The sequence below is a fragment of the Mus pahari genome, chromosome 2 (genome assembly GCF_900095145.1).
Source record: "Mus pahari chromosome 2, PAHARI_EIJ_v1.1, whole genome shotgun sequence".
Taxonomy (NCBI): Eukaryota; Metazoa; Chordata; class Mammalia; order Rodentia; family Muridae; genus Mus; species Mus pahari.
Genome location: NC_034591.1, coordinates 59,755,059 through 59,777,489, shown reverse-complemented (window position 1 = coordinate 59,777,489; position 22,431 = coordinate 59,755,059). Strand labels below are relative to the sequence as shown.

The 22,431-nt window shown below is 39.2% G+C and overlaps 1 protein-coding gene across 1 annotated transcript in view; it reads right to left on the bottom strand.

Moving 5' to 3' along the window:
* Positions 1–22,431, bottom strand: part of Agk (acylglycerol kinase) — a 76,615-nt gene that overhangs the window by 10,434 nt on the left and 43,750 nt on the right. Inside the window, exons 7-11 of the mRNA XM_021190579.2 lie at positions 21,301–21,333; positions 19,559–19,653; positions 11,757–11,826; positions 6,449–6,528; positions 3,928–3,985 (exon numbers count right to left, since the gene is read on the bottom strand). Coding sequence (XP_021046238.1) covers positions 3,928–3,985; positions 6,449–6,528; positions 11,757–11,826; positions 19,559–19,653; positions 21,301–21,333 — 336 coding nt within the window. The remainder of the gene's footprint in view (positions 1–3,927; positions 3,986–6,448; positions 6,529–11,756; positions 11,827–19,558; positions 19,654–21,300; positions 21,334–22,431) is intronic.

The window sequence follows — 22,431 nt, the reverse complement described above, 5'->3', positions numbered from 1 at the left end:
AGGATACATTTTTATCTATTGTTATTATTATTATTATTATTTGTGTGTGTGTGTGTGTGTGTGTGTGTGTGTGTGTGTGTGTGTAAAGGAAGGAGGGATCCCTAAATCAGGGCTTAACATTTATTGGGGAGTGGGGGAATCATACTGCAGAGTATAGACAGAGACCAGTTAGAGGAGCCCATCAGCGACATCACAGACCCTCAGGCTCTGGCAGATTCTCTTGACTCTGATAGTTAAATATTCTGTGCCGCCTTTATCACCTGTCCTCCTGCTTTACTTTCAGAAGCATAGCTTCACAGTTTTCAAAGCATATCAGGTCCATCAGGGAGAAAGTCCTACCTCTCTCCAATGTCACTTTCATTTGGACTTAACTGCTGCTTCTCTCCTGTCTTAGTGACAAAGGAAGCCTTCCCCTGCTCTAGAACCCTGGATCCTATCCTTCTGTGTATGTGCTTACCCAACTCATTCATCTTTTCTGTCTCCTTTCTCTTCACTTCCTGCTCCTCCCTCTCCTGCTCCGGGTACATGAAAACACAGCCATCTATCTGCTCACTTAAAAGCCACTGCTCTATTGCCTTCCTGTTTCTCTCAGTGTAGCCTCTTCTGTCTTCTCTTTAAAGTCAGGATTCCTGAAGAGGAAATCTTCTACCCTGACTGTCTGCATTTCTTTCTTTCTTTCTTTCTTTCTTTCTTTCTTTCTTTCTTTCTTTCTTTCTTTCTTTCTTTCTTTCTTTCTTTCCTCTTTTCTTCTTCTTGTCTTTCTTTTTGTTCTGTTCTGTTTTGTTTTTCAAGACTGGGTTTCTCTGTGTAGCTCCTGGCTGTCCTGGAACTCACACTGTAGACCACGATGTCCTCAAACTCAGAAATTCACCTGGTCCTGCCTCTTGAATGCTGGATTAAAGGTATGCCCCACCACCACTTCCTATTAACTGTCTCCATTTCTTCACCTACCATTTATTTCTCAGCTTTCTTCAATATAATCTAATCCTCTTACTTAGGAGCTTGACAAACTTTTGGCAGCTCCCGAGTTCAGAAGTCAGTCTCCAGTTTTTATTTAAGACTCTTCCTATTGCTTCCTAAAACTTGTACTTTTCTCTCTCTTGAGATTCCTCTTTGATTGGCTGCTATGTTGGGACTCTCTTTTGGCTTTTCTCTTAGCACAGTCACGATTTTTCTAGTTTTCTAAATGTTTCCAGACCTTTGGGCTTCTCCTGGCCATCTATTCCTAATGGCACCTTTACCAAACCCACACTTTCAACAGCAGCCACACCCTTACAACATGGAAACATTTTTCTTCATCCCAACACCTTTCTGAGTTCCAGGCAGAGTCATGACTGTATCTATAGATATTTGTACCAAAGATATGCTCCACTCACCACACTCCAAACTGAAACTTCACCTTCCTCCACAAACTTGGTCTTACCATCAATATTAATAAAAAATGAAGTTATACAACTCTAGTCCCTCCAATTAGGAATCTGCCAATCTAATAATATTCTTCAAGTTTCTGAGAATTTAACTCCAGGAGCACTTTGAGCCATCTCCATTACCAACCCTAGCTACATCTCAGCACTTCAATCTTTGCTTCTCACTGGATGACTGTCAATCTGACATCTGCTGTCTTCGCCTATAGCTTCACATGCCCAACTTCTTGTGAATGTTGAGGTCAATTTTCCCACAGTGCAGATTTGTGTACACAGATACTTGCCTTAGCCAGCCACGCCCTTCTGAGTCCTTTTCCACACATTCTACTGCACCAGCCTGAATTAATGACCATGGCTTATTGGCTTCAAATAGTCCACTTCTCTATCCCAAGTGCCCTTTTTCCAGTTCTAAATTTAGCATAGATGCTACCTCCTTCATGAAGGCTCTCTGATCCCCCTTCAAGTTGGGGAGGCCCACCTCTGTTCCTATACTGCCCATCCACATGTCAGGCCCCTGATCCACACCCGTCCACATTTCTCTCTGCTCTCTGTCAGGCCCCTGATCCACACCCATCCACATTTCTCTCTGCTTTCTGTCAGGCCCCTGATCCACACCCATCCACATTTCTCCCTGCTATCTGTCAGGCCCCTGATCCACTGCACTTTTCCTGGCATATGATTACGTCCTGAGGCCAGAAAGCCTGTGCAGCTTGTGTTCTGTATGGCAAGTACAGCACAACAAGTGTAGCGGGAAATATAAAACAAAGGGGCACCACCCCGTGCTATACACAGTGACTCTCTGCCCACGGTCTTGCTGCCTCTAGGCTAGCCCCAGTCTGTGGTCTTCTCAGCTCCAGTCTGCCTGCCTCAGAGCTGCTTGTATCTTTTCAGCCATCTACACCCTGTGGCTAGTTGTTACAAATCCCCTTAACCCAGTAAATCAAAACTCTAGAAGCTTATAATTAATCAGTCAGATTTATATTATCAGTAAATTCTCAGTTCACAAGATGGCCACGCAATAATATCAGAGCCAATTGATAAAGATACAAGCTGCCCACCTAGATTAGACAAGTTATTCCAATTATTCTACCCTTTTATGATATTCATAGCTACCTGTCGCTATTTAAAGCCACATGGAATCTGGATCTTCCTTTTCCTTCATCTTCCTTCTCTCTCTGTCCCTGTCCCTGTCTCTGAAACTCTTAGCTCTGCCTCCCTTTGCCCCGTCCAATCACAGGCTTCTTGTTGTATTAATATTTAAATTAGTTTGGCAGAGAAAATTCTGCTACAAATAAGCACTTGATAAGCAATGGATGGAAAGTATTTATAGGACGAGGAAGGCCACCATTTAAACACACAGCTGCTGCTGCTTCCCGGGCATTGATACTTAAGCAGTGAGATTATCCTCTATAACAACAGCACTTGTCACTCGTCAGCTTGTACTCAGGAGTAGGAAGTTTTGCCTTTTCTATTGTTTTTTTGTTAATTATGTTGTATTTACTCCAAGTATTTTACTTGTAGTTTTTTCTTTTAATTTTTTTTCAATCCAACTGGAATTTCTTATAGAGAGGTACATTTTTCAAAGGATATATTATTTTATAATTAGAAGAAATCAGATAACTCTAAATGTTAACATTGGATTTTAGTTTTTCACAATCAATTTTCAGATTAGTCAACATAAATTATGACTATCCTGCTTTGATCTGCATGAAAGATAAACATAGTATACAGCATCTATTGAGTGATTTTTCCATTTGGTTTTTCATTAATATGAAATTGTTGAACTTTTTTTCTATGCCTCCTTACTCTCTCATTAGTAATCAAACCCAGGGCTTTAAATATGCTAGGCAAGGTGCTTTATCACTGTGCTATACTACAACCTCAGGCCTTATTAATTACCTTTTAATGTATTATTATACAGTGAGCACAGCCTAGCAGAGCGTTGTGACGAGGGAAGTGTTCTATACAGTTCTGGCCAATGTAATAAGTACTACACTTATTTAATCAAAACAGTTTGAAACCTACTGGCAATATATATAAGCCTATATAATTAATTTATCTATAATTCATTACAAATCTTCAGTTCACTGCCAGGTACTTCTATAGATACACATATTAATAATGTAGGCATTTGCTCGCTCTGTTCAAGGTTTATTTGGTAAGGGTGGATGAATGAATAGCAAAGGCAAGTATCCAAGATAAATCAAACACGGGTTTGGCCATAGAGAGAATGACGAAGGATGGATGGATAGAGGAATGGATAAGTAGATAGATAGAAAGAAACAGATATCGGGGTACTTGATAGATAAACAGATAGATATGAGGAATATTTGTCTATTAAAACAAGAATGTTTTCTGTAATTATATAAGTCAAATGTCACCCATTTTAGTATTGGAACATGTGATATGGGTCTGTAGTAAAGAATTAATATCTCAAATATAGACATCACAGAGAAACATCTAATTAACATAGGTCGTGTTCTATATTATAAATTGCATTTACCTGAAGAGTGCTGAAAAAGTGGGCTGCTTTGGTTTTTAGTGGACCAAGATACCAGTACCTAAGAAAAAACAAGAAAAAAGATGAAGTGAGCTACTCAAGTGCTAGATAGCATCCAAGACAATCAAATCATCAGGAATTTACCTCTCCCCTGTAATCAGCTGCTCTAGGGGCTTAAGGATTGTGGCATAACACAGAAGTAATACACTCTGAACATGAATGTTAATAGCACATCTAAGAATATACACTTATATGGTAGAACAATTCCTGTAGTTAATAAGAGATATAGAGCTTACATCTCTTTGACCCCTAAGTTTATAAGTCATTATAATATAGACTTTTACCCACAGAATAGGATGAGTATATAGCCAAAGAGTCACAAGGAGAGAGCAATAAAGCCACACAGAGAGTGAATTATCAATGCAAGACTGGATCCTGTACCTCATGGTCCCGCTTACACAAAATGCACACACATCCATAAACCAGTATATATTCATATTATTCATGTTATATAGCTTTAATATGGCAAGCGTAAGTTTCAGAGTGAAAACCTATTGCATATTGCTAAGTGCATGAAAACTACTAAAGAGGAAGATGCCTAGCTGCAACTAGAAAGTGATGTGGAAGTCACTCTTTAGACTCATCTCTGACAACACCCATGCTACTTTACTGATCCTGACTGATTCAGGTAGAAAGCCTTTAGTTAGCTCTTGCCACACAGATGGAGAAAGCTGTAGAAAGTATAATCATATAGAAGAACACAGTATAAACTTCCTACCTTTGGGCCTATGAGTTGAGAAGATAACAGACCCCAAATAACAGTAAATTATAAGTGACTGCATATGTTCTGCTATAAACTGATCACTATTGATAAGAAAAGTCAGGAAGGACAACAACAACATTAGAGTGTGGCTATGCTGTGAAATGAACACAGGCTAAAGCACAGGTGGGGCAGAAGTAACTGGGAAACGGACTGAATCTAGACACATCAAAGAGCAGAGGAAATAACTTTAGAAGAGGCAGAGCAGCCAAAGGGCAAGGTTTAAAACTAAAAACACAGAAGAACTGTTCATTAGGGATAATGGCCTAGCTTCCTAGAATAAAAATTTATAGCCAATGTGGAGTCACTCTAAATTATCACTCACGTTGATATTGTGGTAGTATTGATGAGGGCCTTGGATATTTGATATTTTATGGTGTTTTTAAAGCCTTATGGTTTCTCCTTTTGTGAGTTAGCCAAGTAGAAACACCCTGACTAGGGTGGTCTATTTCTAAGTTTAAGCAGTTCCTTGCACTTTTTCCAGTAGTAAATGTTGACACAATGCTTGCAGTCTTTCTATGGCCAGCAAGGGAATGTTTCTTATTTCACTCCAAAAGTGACTCAGTGGTCAGTCCTAGCCAAGGTATAATATCACCACCCACAGACTTTGAAACTCATGATCAGAAGCCAGTCAAACTAAGGAACAAGCAGATGAGCTAGTCCTAAGACAGCTGACCAGCACTAGTGCTGAACTGTTGATCAGAACACTTGGGAAAGCAGTTTTCTCAGAGGAAGCTAAGCAGTTACTCTCTGTGAGCTGTGGGAATCTGAGATAAGCGATCAGGCACAAGGTTATCTGTGGAATCAATACAACTACGGCGCACTTGCAAATGGCTGTGGCATGTAAAGAGATCCACCAGTCCCCCTCTACTGGCATTCCACTGTCAGGAATTTCATTACAAGGGATAACAGAGTGAAATGTGGGAGAGATTTCTGGGAAGTTTAGCAGTCGGGCCCTTGAACTGCAAGAGAGGCTCTGGATGAAAGCGCAGTACATGAGAGCAATCATCACACAGATAACCTCTACTAAAACTGTAAACCCTGGGCTGTAGGCAAAAAAGGACACCTCCACCAGAAAAGAGATGAACTTTGCCTGGTGTTTGCTTCAGTCCTGCCTCAGAAGCCCAATGACACTCCCTCTCCACACCTCTTTCAAAGTCAGAAGTTTCAACCTACGAAAGTTTCTAAAACTAAGCCTATGCCTATGAAAGCCAGTGGTGGCCCTCTAATCACTCTTCCTGAGCCCGTTCTTGCTGTCAGGAAAGCCAGACAACCATCTCCTGTAAGAGAGAGCAGCCCTTAGTCTCTCTACCTGTGAGTGTTCTCAAATACCTTGCACACAGCCTTCTGACCAACTAGGACTCTAAGGGCTCCCCGAGGCTGAGGTCCAGGCAACACCTTGGGATCTAGCTAAGAATGCTGCTGCTGAGTGGTAAGCAATGCCAGTTTCCCTTCTGTTGTTTGAACCTAAGCTAAATGTGTCTGCAAACAGATATGTACTCTTCTCTTAATGGACCTTTCCCTATCCTTTCTGACTATAGAATTCAAACTTTTACCTGGCTGCTCCTATTTCATTATCAATACCTAATTCAATTCCCAGGCCAAGAAGATTTACTCCCAGACCAGTGTATTTTAAAGCCTCAACAGCAAGGATAGAATAAAACTTTTAAAGACTCATCATATAGAAACACAGTAATCCTTTACTTGCTAACTTTGACGCCAGCATCTCTGAAGGATCCCCACCGGAGACCAGTCATTGCATACACAGGTTGTTCTTTTTCACCCTGGAAGTTAAATACAATTGATTTAGATTTGTGCACACAGTAAATTTATAAGTACCTAGAAAATGTTGAAATCACTTGTGTGTGAAAATCTCATCACACCAAACATTTTATATGTAAGTTCAAATGTTAAAGCAATTAGCCCTATGGATACATGGTAGGAGTTCTTGAATGATCCACACTTTAAAGCTGATGCAATCTTATTTATCAGCTCACACAAATTAAGGAAACATATTAGTTGTAATTCGAAGCCGCAAGTTCCAACAGCTCAAAACTGATAGATACAAGGCACCCCGCCCCTCCATTCTAAGAAGAGGCACAACACTACACACAGCTCCATGGTTTGCTGAAGAACAGAAGGACCAACTTTGATTCTCCCATACCATCACTTTTCCACCACAGCTAACATAAGCCAAAATTAAGACCTGAGGGTAGAGGAGAGGTCTTAGAGACAGCACACTGCATCTTGTGCTCATGGGATCAAGGGCTCCTGTAATCCCAGCATTAGTATCACTTCCATTTCACTGTGCCAAAGGCAAGCAAGAGATCTGTGAGAAACACACACATTCCTAGAATTATACAGGAAGGAGACATGGACCTCTCACTCCTTTGCTGTGTACCTGTTCATGCAGTAGATTGGCTTTTCTGCTCCCCAAATTCATATAAGCAATGGTGAGAATGAACTAGGGGGAGAGGGGAGANGGGAGAGGGGAGAGGGGAGAGGGAGAGCAAGAGATGAGAGGGAGAGGGACTGCAAAGCAAGCAAAGAGGTGCTGCTGAGGGAACCAGCTGACTGGTACCACAAGGACATGTTTGTCTCTAGGTGCCAAGTAGAAAGTACTTCATCTGAGAGTTGTGGGCTAGGGCACTCAAGTATGAAGAGACTATGGAGAGTACTTAGCCTGAGAACTAAAGTATGAATTCAAAGAAATGGAACTAAAATAGATTTCCAACCTCAAAAAGCACATACAAAAATGTATACAAGAAGAAATTCACATATGAAACCATAAAAGACCTAAGAGTAAGGTATCAACAACCAACAGGGAGACAGAACACTACTGGTTGAGCCACCTCTACTTCCTGCCTAAGCCATAGGCTTTTTAATTGACAGGTGAGGTGTCCATGCAATGCACAGGTGATCTCTCGTGATGTGCCGTAATTTTTGATCACACTCTGGTTGTTAAAAACAAACCACAAGGAGGCGAAGGTGTAAGGTAGGTTCATAGAGGGCTCTGAAGTAAGGTGAAGGTGACCAGGGTGTGACCAAGAGAGTGAGGTGAGATGCTGACCTCTGAATATGCTTTGAAGATGGAGCCAACATGGTTTCTTGACTATCTGTGTTTTTTAATTTTTTTTTTAAAATAGGTCATATAAAGAAACACATCTTGATTTCCTTATCAAATTGAACATTTAAAATGAGATCTAAGCACATAGTGAACAGTGCATGAGCTAAATTCTAGTTCATGATTTATCGTACTTTTGAACAGCCCCCAGCTTCTGTAACGTGGAGCTCATGGAAAGAAAGACTGACATATCAAGCACTGTCTATGACGTCAGGCTTTGCTGACAGAGATTTTCTCTACATTCTGAAAGCAATTTTCAGAAATAAGGAGAAGTAAAAAAAAAAAATCAATTAAACCAAACTGGTTCCTCAGAAACTAGGGTAGAAGCTACTGTTCCACATTTTCTAAGAATTGATTAAAATGTTTGTGCTTCCTGGGCTGTGTCATTAATATACAGAGATTGTAAAAAATCTGACATCAATTTACAAAATCAGTACATGAGAGAAAGGAATTGAGACTAGAGACATTTAACAAGCATAGTAAGAATTTCTAGTTACATTCAATTTATTGTGTAATATATTACCTCTAACATATATATAATAAATACTAAATCACTGAGTTATTCAAAGTATCTCCTCATTCACCTCCTTTGGTAATCATATTTTACAACAATGTCTTTATATATAAAAATCTCTACTTAATCATCGTCTTTATGTTTTGTGAAAACAACTTAGCTGATTACATGCTAAAAGATCAATTGCAATTTAGACTATGATTAATGAGATCATGATGGAAAGTCTAGACATCACTGCATGAAGAAAAATAAAAGGAAACTTGGCTGTAAACTTGCAAGTTCACCAATTATAAAGACATACTAGTAAACTGCATATAGGTTAAGTGTCCCTTGCCTGAAAGGCATGAGGCCAGAAATATTCCCAATTTTTGGTTTTCTTGAATTTTGGAATATTTGCAAAAACTACTGATTGAGCATTCCCACCCCCACATCAACACTGCGGAATCTGAAATTCTTGAAAGCTTCCAATTTGGGAACACCTGGCATTTGGATGTTCAGACTAGGGATGCTCAACCAGTGTAACAGCAGCTTTCAGGGTTAAACTTGGGATCATGGCACAGTATAGATTCCTAAAACTTTTACAAAATCAAAAACCGAGTGAATACTAAATGCTCGTCCAGAATGGAGCGGGCACATCTTAGGGTTGGATGTGGGCAAACACAGGGTTCACCATTGCAGGATGATTCAACTCTACAACTCTGCCTTTGAGCCATTTTTTTTTTTAATTAGATGAAAAAAAGAATGCTTGTTTAACTCCTGTCAAAAAAGTATATCTTTTTCCTAGTATTTTAAACAAATGTTGACAAAAACTTAGAAACTGCTAATGAACCATTTCTCTTTCATCCTGTTTTTTTATTTTGAAAAGCAATGTAAGGCAAACTCTAAATAGTATAATGTATACTACTTATGCCTCTCACCTAAAGTCACCATTGCCCAAATCTTCTTGTAGTCTGATCTCATGTTTGTTTTTTTATCTAGGTGTGTTTATTTATGTGCTGTCTGTGTGCCACGTACATGCAGTGCCCACATCTCCAAAAGAGGCCATCAGATTCCCTGGAACTATAGTTTTCAGCAAGGTTTGCGCTGTTGCATGTAGGTACTGAGAACCAAACCTGGTTTCTCTAAAAGAACAGCCAGTGCTCTTCTGCAGCCCCTGTGTATGTTTTATAGCGTTGTTAGATTTGCAGCTGTAGAGATCAGAACTTTTCATAGCAATTATCTCCCCAGAGCAAGGACTTGCATGGGAGTCACTCTCAAGGAATCAAAGGTAAAAGGCAGCATGTAAAATTCAAGCCATGTACAAGTATCTTTACTTGTTTGAACAATATCCATGATTACAATTGGTTTTCATTCTTCAAATTTAGTATTCTTTACTAGATTCTTACTTTTTCATCTTGAACAGACTACTTACTTTTTGTAACACTAACATTTTAAAGCAAGACAGACTAAAATGTTTATAATGACCCACAGTTTGGCTTTTTCTGATTACTATCAAGTGATTAGGTTGAAATTAGCTGACATTTGGGGCAGGAGACTATATGGCAACATGGCACAACTCGCAGAACTACATAGTGACATGGCATTATTCTCAGAACTATATAGTGACATAGTACCACTCTCATCAGAACTATATAGCAACATGGCATTATTCCCAGAATTATATAGTGACATGGCGTTATTCTCAGAACTATCTAGCGACATGGCACCACTCTCAGAACTATATAGCAACATAGCACCACTCTCATCAGAACTATCTAGCGACATGGCACCACTCTCAGAACTATATAGCGACATGGCACCACTCTCAGAACTATAAAGCGACATAGCACCACTCTTATCAGAACTATCTAGTGATGTGGCATTATTCTCATAACTATATAGTGACATGGCATTATTCTCAGAATTATATAGCGACATGGCACCACTCTCTTCTCAGAAAGCAGATGTTGCCATTTTTTCTCATGACCAGATAAAGTAGCACATTCTAGATTTCTCTACCTCAAATCCGTATCTGCCCCTTTAACGGCTAAGTAAATAATTTGGAGAATGCTTGTTTCCAAATAGATATTATGCATTGTGTTCAGTTTCTACTGATTATCTCAACGTAAACTCAATTATCAAAATGGTGACTTAAAAATAATGTTAATATTCTATTATTCCTTCTATACTTACAACATGACAATTCTTCTATATGACCATCAAGACTTCAGTGACTATCTATCTATCTTTCTTGTCAATTAATAATTTTGATATGCAAACCCTGACAGCCTGGCTCATGTCTTTCTGTGATGTCCCCATTAATTTCTGAGTGCTCGCTTACCTCTCATTACTCTCCCTTTATTTCAGGTTGGTGGTGGTGGTCATGGTTTTGCTTTTTTTTTTTTTTAAGATGGCAGTAATTAAAGACCAAAATCTGCGTGCCAAGTATGCACACTGTGAGGTGTAATTGCTTCCATGCCCTTTAATTGGCATAGCCAGCAAGCATATTTCTAAAACAGATTATCCTCTATAAATAAGAAAATGTTACACAGCTCAACAGAAAAATGGAGAGTTACAAAATTCAGGAAGCTACAGAAAATGTTGATCCCAATGTGAGAAAGAATGGACAGATAATCTATAAAATCCTAACTATTCATAAACATGTCTGAGAGCTAAGGTTAAAGACAACAGCTGCTCCAGCAGGACGTGAGAAGAAGCTCGTGTGTTGTAGACCATGGAAGAGAGATGCAGCCAGCATCTAAACAGCTACAGAAATCAATTATTGCCGAAGTATGCTATGGGTCTTTTTTTCCTTTTTAAAGGCCAGGTTTCATGTGGTACCTGTTAGCCTCAACTTGCTGTGTTGCTGAGGACGACTTTGAACCCTTCATCCTTCTGATACTTATAGAGGGTTAGGATTATAGGCATACAGCATAATTTTGTCTGGTCTTGGGGCTCTTTTAATACTCAATCATGCATAGCTGGACTTCTTATGGCATAAAGGTAGTAGTTGGAGAAATTAAAGTCAGATGTAATTCCACAAGGAAGTGATACAGAGGGATCCTTGTGTGTAACAGAGGTCAAGTTAGGTTCAAAGCTAATATATCAAAAGCTGGCATCACATACTCAACACTACTGAAGTGCAGATTTAAAGTGACTACAGATGTAAATTTCATGTCACATCATTCTTATTACACGTGGGATCATAACACATTAATTAGTGAACAACGCTTTGTTATGGGGACTAATGCTAGGGTGGGAAGAGAAAGGAAATGTGTTCATCAGAACCCCATGTAAACTGTTACACTCTAGTTTCCTTAACATGTGCTTATTACTTTGATACCTTTTAAATGTTACTTTTAATCCCTTTTCAGAATCTGAAGGGAAGAGTGTACCTTGATCTGTAAGACATCAAGTGGAACAGTCTCTCCTTTCACAATGGCAAGTGTGGCATCTGTAATATGTCTAAACAGGGGAAAAAATGGAAAGGAACCCGTTATAAAAAGAAAATGCCACCTCCCCCAGTGCACAGCATGCATACATCTGTGCATACACCCCACACCCACACATTCGGAATCCTTGTAGCGGGTCAGTAAAAGATAGTCTTTCAAAATCACCTTAGGAAAGCATGTGAGCAGTTACCGATGCATACATTTATTACATCACTCTACTGCGCCAAGTATTGTACAACTCGCCACTTAAAACATGGTAATAATATAGCATCTTTTAATCACTATATGAAATTCTGCCATTTTTTTTTTAAAAAAAGTCTTTCTTCTCAAGCAGCCAGAGGGTAACTGAAGGCCAGGACTTGTAGCTATCTTAGTAAATGATAGTCCATGACCCAAGACACATTTCCTCATTTTTCAGCATCACAAGGATGTACCTCATGCTCTGTTCTCACTGCTGATTCTTTCCCTCAAAGATATAAGACTGTTCTTACCTACATTCTGACAATCTCTGCAAAAACCTCTATGTAAAAAAAAACAAAAATAAAAAACTCATCAAAAAATAAACACTCTGGATTATCCAGGACATATAAAATTATTCCAGATCTGAACAATTCCTAGAGTTTGTACTTTAAAAGTCAGACATACATAAATGCACAAAAGATGGTCAACAAGAGAAATAGTAAGCCAAGTGGCTAGACAGTAAGACATGTGCTCTCAGGATAGAAGGAGCAGACCTCCATCAAGGGCCTTTACTGATGCTGGTCAGCCCTCCATGCCCTAGGTGCAGCCACGGTAAGCCCTTCACTCTCATCCTTAAGATCTTGCAGACAGCTCCACCTTAGAGAGGCCCACTCCGTCCAGCCTAGCAGACGGTCCTTCACTGTGGCTCTCCCTCATCACTACACTGCTGCTGTCCTCCTGCGGCTATAGCTTGACTAGGTACTGACTGGTGTTATCGTCTGCCTCCTCCTGGGGAGCAGAAACTCCACAAGGCCAGAAACACTTCATATTTATGGACTGACAAATAAAAACCTGACATCAGCACAATGCATGCCAAATAACAGGCAATCGGTATTTTCTGGGCATTATTTTATTTTCCAGAATTTCAAGCACAGAAACTGCAGACAACTCTGTATATTCCTCATTCAGACTCAAAACCATTATCCCCTCATGAGCAAGCTTGCTTCTTCACATCACCATGTAAGTCACTAAGTATGAGGGTAAACCTGATGTCTTAGTAGTTCATTGTGTATCAGCAAAAGAGACTTTTATGAAATATCATTATTACATTTATAACTGACTCATGTGAATTAACACTTTTAGGCAGTGCTCAAATTTTAATATATAAATACGTAAGTTACTTCCTTCAAACAAGATACATAAATTGTGACTGGTTTATATGTTTTAAATCTATTACTTGTTCCCTTTAGTTTCTCTGTTTAAGAAATAGGCCATTTGTCTACTGAATTTCTGTGGACTTGTACCTTAGTGATTATATGTGTATGCCCCTAGTGTATATATCTAGTTCACATATTTTCTGAGGATGGCTAGAATGGAAAGTTTATATCGATTCATCCTTAAGATTTTGGCAACATTAAATAATCCCTGTGGTAATACACATCTCCATCAAAAGACAAAGAACACCTGCTGTCTTTGGTGATGATGGCCACCAATGAAAATCGTCACCTAGATTTACTGGGTTCCAAACTATTATTTTTTTTAAATCTATCATTAAAACATTTATTTTATACATATGAGTGTTTTGCCTGCGGTGTCTGTGGATGTCAGAAGAGGGCATCAGATGGTGGTAAACCACAATGGTGTCGGGAACCAAACCTGGGTCCTTTGCAAGAGTAACATGCAGTCACAGCCACTGAGCGTCTCTCCAGCTCAAGTCTATCCTTCTAATTTATCCTCTATTGTACAAAAGAACCTTCCCCCGAACTGCACTGAAATGCAGGTTACATAAGAAAGCCAAGAGATATGATTAACTCTTTTAAAACTTTGAGAAAGGGTCTCATGTTCATAGGCTGGCACTGAACTAACTTTGTAGCCAAGTACGGCTTTCAACTTGTGATCTTCGCTCTCTATCTCCCCAGTGTTGGGGTTACAGATGTGCACCACCATCATGACTGATTTATTCCATGCTCCAAATGGAACCCAGGACTTCACAAATGCTAGCATTTTGCCTACTGAACTACATCCCTCCTCCCTCACTCCTATTTATTTAGATAGGGTCCCACTTTGTCTCCCAGGAGACCTCAAACTAGCTACACAGACCAGGATGGCCTTGAATTCAGAGACCCATCTGCCTCTGCCTTCTGACTGCTATGGTTAAATGTATACACCACCATATCAGCGCCCCCAACCTCTCGCTCAGCACTTAAAAAAAAAAAAAAAACTTTAAAACTAGTTTTGTAAATGACCTGGTTCCCCATAGCATCCAAATGTGTTCAGGTTTTCACTTTTATTTTCTGATTATCACTATGAAACCAATTTACTCTGTTTCAATATACTGTAGATAGTCAACTTACTGACATTGTTATATGAATTTAATGAACAGGTACAGGATCACGATATAATCAAAATTAATGGTGAGAGATAGTAGCCATAGAAGTATATGCTGATGTGCTGATGTTTAACAAAACACAGGAGAAACTAGAACACATCTCTAATGCTTGTTTAATCAAGTAAATTTATTGAAGTTTGAAAGGACTATGTTAATTTTAATCTCTCTCTCCCCACCCCGTGTGTGTGTGTGTGTGTGTGTGTGTGTGTGTGTGTGTGTTGCTATGGATCAATGATTTTACATAAAGCTCCTTTTTTAGAGCCATCTTAGGTCAGGCTCATAGAAACATTTAAAGGCCAGTACAGAAATGTCCCTATATAAACCTTTTCCCTCCTACAGACACAGCTGTTCCACTATCATATCTCTCCACCCCCACCCCGAAGACTGGTTGGCTCATTTGTCACAATTGAAGAACTTACACTGATTTATTATTGCCATTCATGATCCAGCTTTGATCATAGCTGCAATCTAAATGGGTTTAGACAAACAATGACATCTACCACTCAGTAGTACATACTTTGCACTCTTACCGCTACACAAGTCTCTTTGTACCTTTTCCAAACCCCAACAGCCACTCCCCCTTGTACTGTCACAACTCGACCTCTTCAGGACTCTTAACAGTTACAGCCATATAGTGTAGCCTTCTTCTTCGGAATGTTTTCCTTTACTTGGTAATAAGCATTCACGTTTCTGTCTTTCTGTGGCTTCATAGCTCATTTCTTTCATCACTGAATGAGATTCTACTGTTTGAATGTACTAGTTTATTAATCCCACTTGCCAATTATTTTTTCTTGCATGAGTTATGCCCAACTGTCTTTGAAGGAGTCAGCCTATTCTGAGGTTATCAAACTTACAGGCCTAGAGCTGTAATACTTTTCCTTTATAACCTTTCATGTTCAAAGGCTCTGCAGTGATGTCCTCTTTTTCATCACTAAAATGAGTCATTTGTGTCCTTTCTAGTTTTTATTTAGCCTGGCTAGAGACTCGCTGATATATTTATTATTTCTAAGAACCAGCTTTCTATTGACTTCTATTTTCAATTTCATTGAGTTTTGCTCTAATTCTTATTAATTTCCTTTGTTTACTCCAGCTTTAAATTCTTCTCTCCTCTGTTAACTATGAGTTTAACTTGCTTTCCTCCTCCTGACTTGGGAGGCAGTGTCTGCCTGTGTAACCAGGCTGGTTTCAAACTTACAATCCTCCTGCCTCACCTTCCCATGTATATGCCTTCACCCTTAATCTTGCTCTGTCCTCTGTTCTACTTTGTATGCTAAATGCTTCCAACTTCCCCTAACCTCCGCTATCACTGCCTACCACATATTTTCGGGAGTGTTTTTATTTAGTTTAAAATATGTTACAACTTCTCAAGACTTTCCCTGATGCATGTCTTATTTATTTAGAAGTATGTTGTATAGTCTGCATGCATTTGAAAACTGTCCAGTTACCTTTGCATTTTAACATTCCACTTTTATATACCCCATAAGTTAGGGCAGGACTGAAGAATAGTTTGGGTTGGGTATTTCCCTTCTCTCATGTGGAAGGCCAGAGCCAGCTAGAGTCTGGCAATCCTGATTGAGCTCCAAGACTACTCTAAAAGGTTGGGTTCTGCATAACGAGTTTCTCCTGATACAGACCTTACAAGGGAAAAAGACTGCTTCAGAACACTTTCTTTCCTCCTTTCCTAGTACTTAGTATGGGATCTTCAGCAAACTCTATGAGATAAATCTCACAATATTATAGGAAACCCATAAGTCTGGGTTCCAAGGAGGTAGGAACTCTCAGAGCTGACCACATAGAACCTCGGGTTTCCCTGCACCAGCACTGGTTCCCACAGCTGCTAGCGTTCATGAGTCTGCCTTGGTAAGCCATGACTCTGTTCATGGGGCAGCTGTTTGACTGGTATCCTCTCCACCTGTTCAGATCCAAGAAGAGTTTGTAGTTTGGTTTGTTTTATTTTTCAACTGTGGTGCTGGGGATTGGGCCAGGCGTTGTGCAACCTGGGCAAACACTCCTGTCAGCTTTCCCTTTGATCCTCCAGCAGAGCTCCTCAAACGTAAACCTGGACACGGAAGGACCAACTTCTTTTTTAAAATCAGACTTACTGAGTTGGAACCCATATGTAGGACAATCTGTCCTTTTAGGTATGCCTTTCCATACATTTTGACAAATGTATTTATGAAACTAACACCATTATTAAAATACATAGCATTTCTAACATCCCCTTAAGTCCCTCATCAATCTTTGTTGTCAACCCACTCCTACCACAATCAATGGTTCCTGCAATTTCCATATCCAGTTTAATCTTTTGTAGAATTATCATATAATACAATGAAAAAGCATGAGCTTGAGATTATTCCCATGACTGACTGTATCAACAACTTGGGCAGACAGTTTCTTTTTAGGGTTAAGTAGCACTCTGGTGGATACATGGACCATAGTTTGTTCAGCCATTCATGAGCTGGTTGATACTGGCACTGTTCCTGATTCTTGACAACTAGCAGCAGGTTCTACAAATAACGTTTAGGTTGTTGTACAGATCTATATATCTGCATTTCTCTTAGGTAAATATCTAACAGTATGAAAAGCTTATGTTTAATTTGATAAGAAGCAGCCACATTAGCTCCTATGGTTCCTGTACTGCTTGACATTCATCATGCTGTCAATACATGAGTTTCAGTAGCTGAATATACTTAACAGTGCTTGTGCTGTCTGGACTGCTTTTCTCTGTTATTTAATGTAAGCATTTGTGGGTTGGAGAGATGGCTCAGTGGTTAGAGTACTTGCTGTGTTCGTAGAGGACCCTGGTTCAATTGCTAGCATCCACATGAGGTGTACTGCCATCTGCACCTCCGGTTTCAGGGGATCCAATGCCTTCTCCTGGCCTCCTTGAGCACTGGGAATTCCACATACAGGCAAAACACCCAAACACCCATATTTATCTATGAATCACCCTCCCCTGTTTCATTTCAATATTGATGTTGGCTGGGAGTGGCCAGCAAATTTTTCAAAAATGAGATTCTATTTGGAGGAATCGAGGAGCAGGCGCACAAGTCTAGGCTACATTGTTCTGAGTGTGTATGGGCTATGTGGGAAGCACACAGTTGAGGTGTACACTGTGCTTACTAATCTGAATAGCACCTGGCACACGGGAAGAGACTTGGAAAGTGGCTTTGAGAGACCTAAAAAACAACTCAACCTATTGCAATTCAAAAAGGCTTTTTGCATTAAACTGCTTCTATAAACTGCTTAGGAGAAGACAGCTAAAACGCACCTCAGATTTATCATTCCCTTACAATGACTCGGGGTTCTAGGACAGAAGGAAGCACTGCAGCCTGGCACTTAGGATTATTTTCCTGCTACACTCCATATTTCAGGAAAAAAAGGCTTTTTTCTTCTTCAATAATTATTTTACAAGAAATCTTGACAGCAGGGCAAAGGCAAAGCTTTGTTCTTTTTATATAGCCCAAGGCAACAGCCATGTAAAAAGTTTGCAAAATCCTGAGCCAAAGGCAGAGTTTCTGATTACCCAAGGGCCCTGGGGCTTGCTTAGAGATTAGGTTTTTTTTATAAATCTTTAAATTATAAATAGGCCGGGTAGTGGTGGTGCACGCCTTGAATCCCAGCACTTGTAGGCAGAGGCAGGTGGATTTCTGAGTTTGAGGTCAGCCTGATCTACAGAGTGAGTTCCAAGACAGCCAGGGCTATACAGAGAAACCCTGTCTCAAAAAACCAAAATATATATAATAGAAGCAGCTAACAACAATAGTTTAAAAACATAGAAAAAAACAGTTTCTAAAAAGCAGAACACTGTCTCAGATCCTAGGGGTGGCCACATGTGAGTGGAGGCTTTTAGATAGGGAAGGGTTTCCACAAGGAAAATAATCTACTTCTGACCACTGATATGCCATTTGGAAATGCTGGCTAAAGCAGTTCAATAATCTCTACTGATACAAGGGAAAGATAAGCTCCTAATATAGTCAAGGCCTACACTGGAGAGAATTTACATCAGAAAAGCAAAAATGCCTGAATCACACATCTATCATTATCTACTGTCCCTCAAAAATTCTAACCTGTGACTAAAAAGTATGGCCCACTAAGGCTTCTCCTGTTTGCTAGGCCTCAGGATGGCTGGAGAATCCTGTAAGTGTATGACACATGAGAGACAGTAGGACAAGGGTCTGATAAACATATATATGCATGCCTGGACTTTCCTATATGCACCCATGCTTTTATGAACAGCATAAATTGTTAAAGATACAATTGATGGCCCTCAAAATTACAACAGGGAAAGTCAGTCTATAAGACCTAGTCTAAGAAAACACACTAATGCAAGACAAAAAAAAAAATTTAATCCAAATTAAAAAGTACCTTGACTATTATTATTGTTGACTTAGACAGTTATAAGAAGAAAAACTTCTGAGAATTTTTTAATTAATTCATTCAACAAATGTTTACTTTCTGACTTCTATCACAAGCCTTACATTACACAATATGTAACAATTTCTCCAACATTGCCCATTTACTTCGGTCTTTTGACAACCATTTGCTCAAGGTTATGTTAATTAATTGCTGCAAAAGCCAGGTCTCAAATTCAAGATCACTACCTTTTTGAAAGATTTGGTCTTTGTTCTATAAAGCTTTCAATCTTTCTGAGTTCTGAGGACAGTGTTAGACTCACAGCAATGTAACTTAGATGTCAGGCCCTCCCCCTCCCCCAGCTACTATAACCATACTCGCAGCCACTTCAGGCTGTCACAAGGATGTGACTGTATTTAGTTGTTTTATCTGCTTCTATCACCAAGATAATGAAGCCATGGCTGCCAGCAGTTCAGTTTCCTGAGAGACTTGCTATTTGTCACCATGTGTACTAAAAGGAAATGATCAGAGCAAATCTCCCTCACCTTCATGAAAGGGTCTTACAATGCAAAGGCAGAAAAACAGCAATGACAGAAAGCACCCATTCCCCACCCCCAACATCAGGATGTATTAATTACTAGATTAGGAAGGTACCACAACTCAACTGGGAGCACGGCAATTTTCTGAAAGGCTGGGTGCTCCCTCTCAATAACTTGACATTTCAACCTATCAATATTTGAAAAGTCGATGTTATCACATGTTATTTTCAGGCCCAGGCTCTACCACACACATATGTTAGCATTCCACATTGACAACCTACTGGACTTTGTTTCCACTTTCAGCAAAGAGAGTGTGACTCAAACTACTGGTCTGTCCCAGCGGGATAAATCCAATTGGAATCTTACTGAAGGTAGCCTGGTAGAACAAAAAGAAGACAAAGTTGTATTGTTACAGTCAGAAGATTAGGTTTAAAGGGAGGCATATGAGCATCTTCTAGAACAAAGTAACTAACTGGCTGTGTCTTCCATCTCATCTCCATTCCCCATGTCTAGGTCAGTAAGCAAATACCCCAACGTGAGCAGTTTAAAAATCAAAGAGGTCAATGAAAACACAATGATGCAGAATTTAGAAGACATATTTGGGTACTCAGTAACTACAATTACTTGTATGAAACTGGGTTAAGATAATGACAATCTTACAACAACTGATCAATGAACCAGTGTGAGAGACTATACTAAGCTATCACACTGGCTGAGAAATACAGAGACAAAATTCAACTAAAAATACCTACTAATTCTACAGTGACCAATGGCAGGTGACAGTGTTTTATAAGCTATCTACTTCAGACAGAGTAAGTCAAATCATGGCCTGTTAATGACATAACATGTGATTTAACTAAATGTCACATATACAGCCATTACTTGAAGACTCTTAAAAGTTTATTTTGAACACAATCTCTTATTGTTTTTACTAAAGTATTTTAAACTGTGGCATTTTAAATGAATGAGATCTTACAAAACCTCACAAGTCCACAACCCAGATTTAAGAACATTTGCCGTTTTGCTTCTGATGTCTTAAGAAATGAATTGAGTCTCAAAGTTAAAATAAATAGGCAGAGACAGATGAAGTCCTTTGAGATTCTGCTTTCCTGACCTTCTCCTACAGGAAACCACTAGGTTGACACAACTCTTTTCCATTATTTTTTTCATACTACATACTTACATACCAAATAACATACAGTGACAGTACTGTTTTCTGAATTTTCAAACCTTGTAAAACTATTTCACCCTCTTTAAAAACTTACTTGTATATAACATTTCTAAGATCTAAAGATGTAGATATTTACAGATCTACTTCATTCTTGTGTTTGATACACATTATATATTTGTCTGTGTGTGTGTGTGAGGGAGAATGAAAGTGTCTGTATGCGTGCGTGCGTGTGTGTGTGTGTGCATGTGTGTGTGTGTGTGCGTGTGTGTGTGTGTGTGTGCGTGTGTGTGTGCATGTGTGTGTGCGTGTGTGTGTGTGTGTGTGAGAATGAAAGTGTCTGTATGCGTGCGTGTGTGCGTGTGCGTGTGTGTGTGTGTGTGTGTGTGTGCGTGTGTGTGGAGGGTACACAAGGAGGTCCCAGGGCAGCTTCTTGTCATATTCCCCATGTACTGTCCATATTTCGTTTAGATAAGGTCTCCCACATGGCTGTTCTTCCTGGCCAGGAAGCACTGGGATTACTAGCAGCTACTCAGGTGATTTTACATGGACCTTGGGGATCAAACTCAGGTCCTCATGCTCGCTCTTAACTAAATAAGCCTAGTTCATCCATTTAACTGCTACCCAGATCATATTATATGAACATATCACTATTAATTTATAAAAGAATTCCTTGAAGAAAAGATTCTATAGGAAATTTTTATATAGCACAATAGCTGTTGTTAAAAGGTACATGGTACCCTAGATTACCAACACACATATGCATACATACAAATATAAATATGAATGTATGCATTGTAAGAGGGAAAGACAAAGGATGAGAATAAAAGCTTAGCATATTTTTTACAAGCTCACCTCATCTGTTCTTCTCAGTACTCCAGTAACAACCTATGAATGTAAAAATATAAAAAACATGTATTTTCATTATCAAAACAAAATTAGAATAAAATTTCATGGACCATAAACTTATTTATTTTCTTCTAGAAGCTATATTAAGTGATATATTAGATCTTCAAAACGCATCATGTTGTCAAATAGGATCAGTGCTAAATTAGATTTTATTCTTAACCTAGAATAATACAGACTAAGATAAATTATAAAAATCCCACATTATATTAGTAAAATTATATTTCAAGGTCTACAAAACATAAGTTTACTAATGTTAATGTGTCATAGGTTCTAGAGAATATGAATTCTTTTCAATTATACAGAAAAGCCTATGTTAGCCTTTTGCAGTACACAGAGGACAGGCTGGCTTAGTATGCTCAGAAATCTGTACTCAAATGCTTCTTCCTGAGGGCTATGAAAACAAAGGGGCTAGACAACTAACATTATCATTTACTTTAGTAATTCATTCTCATCAGGTAGTCTAGGCTGGCCTGGAACTCAATGCATTCCTCCTGCTTTCGGCTTCCTTGGGATTGCAGGTATGAGCTGTTATAAAAAGCCAATCATTTCTCTAGCCCAATGGCTTTTAACGACTGCATATACACCAAATATACAATCACTGTCTTTCTTTAAAACATTTTGAAAAACAAAGGTTGGCATATCTCTTCCCTTTATCCTGTCCTGCCTCATTGGGTTTCAGGATTAAAAGGCTGTCAGGGATCTGCTTCATTCTTTGTAGGAATACAATCAGAACTCTTCACATTTCATTAACAAGCTATAAAGACAATTACAAGATCATTAGCACAGCCTTTGTAAAAAGAAGCTTACTAAGGCTCATATAAACGCCAAGTCAAACTAAGGACAGCTTTTCTGCTGTTCATTTCTGGTCCCTCACACTGATGAAGCCACCAAAGAGAGGCCAAAGCCAACAGTAATGTAGTATGTGGGTAAAATTTATGAACTTACATTACCATCCAAACTTTATTGTTTAGATTGGTGTTCGCTCTGTGCTGTACACTTCACAGGTTTTAAAAACATCTCCTCACTCCTATCCATCACTATCATCTCCTCACTATCCATCACTATCATCTCCTCACT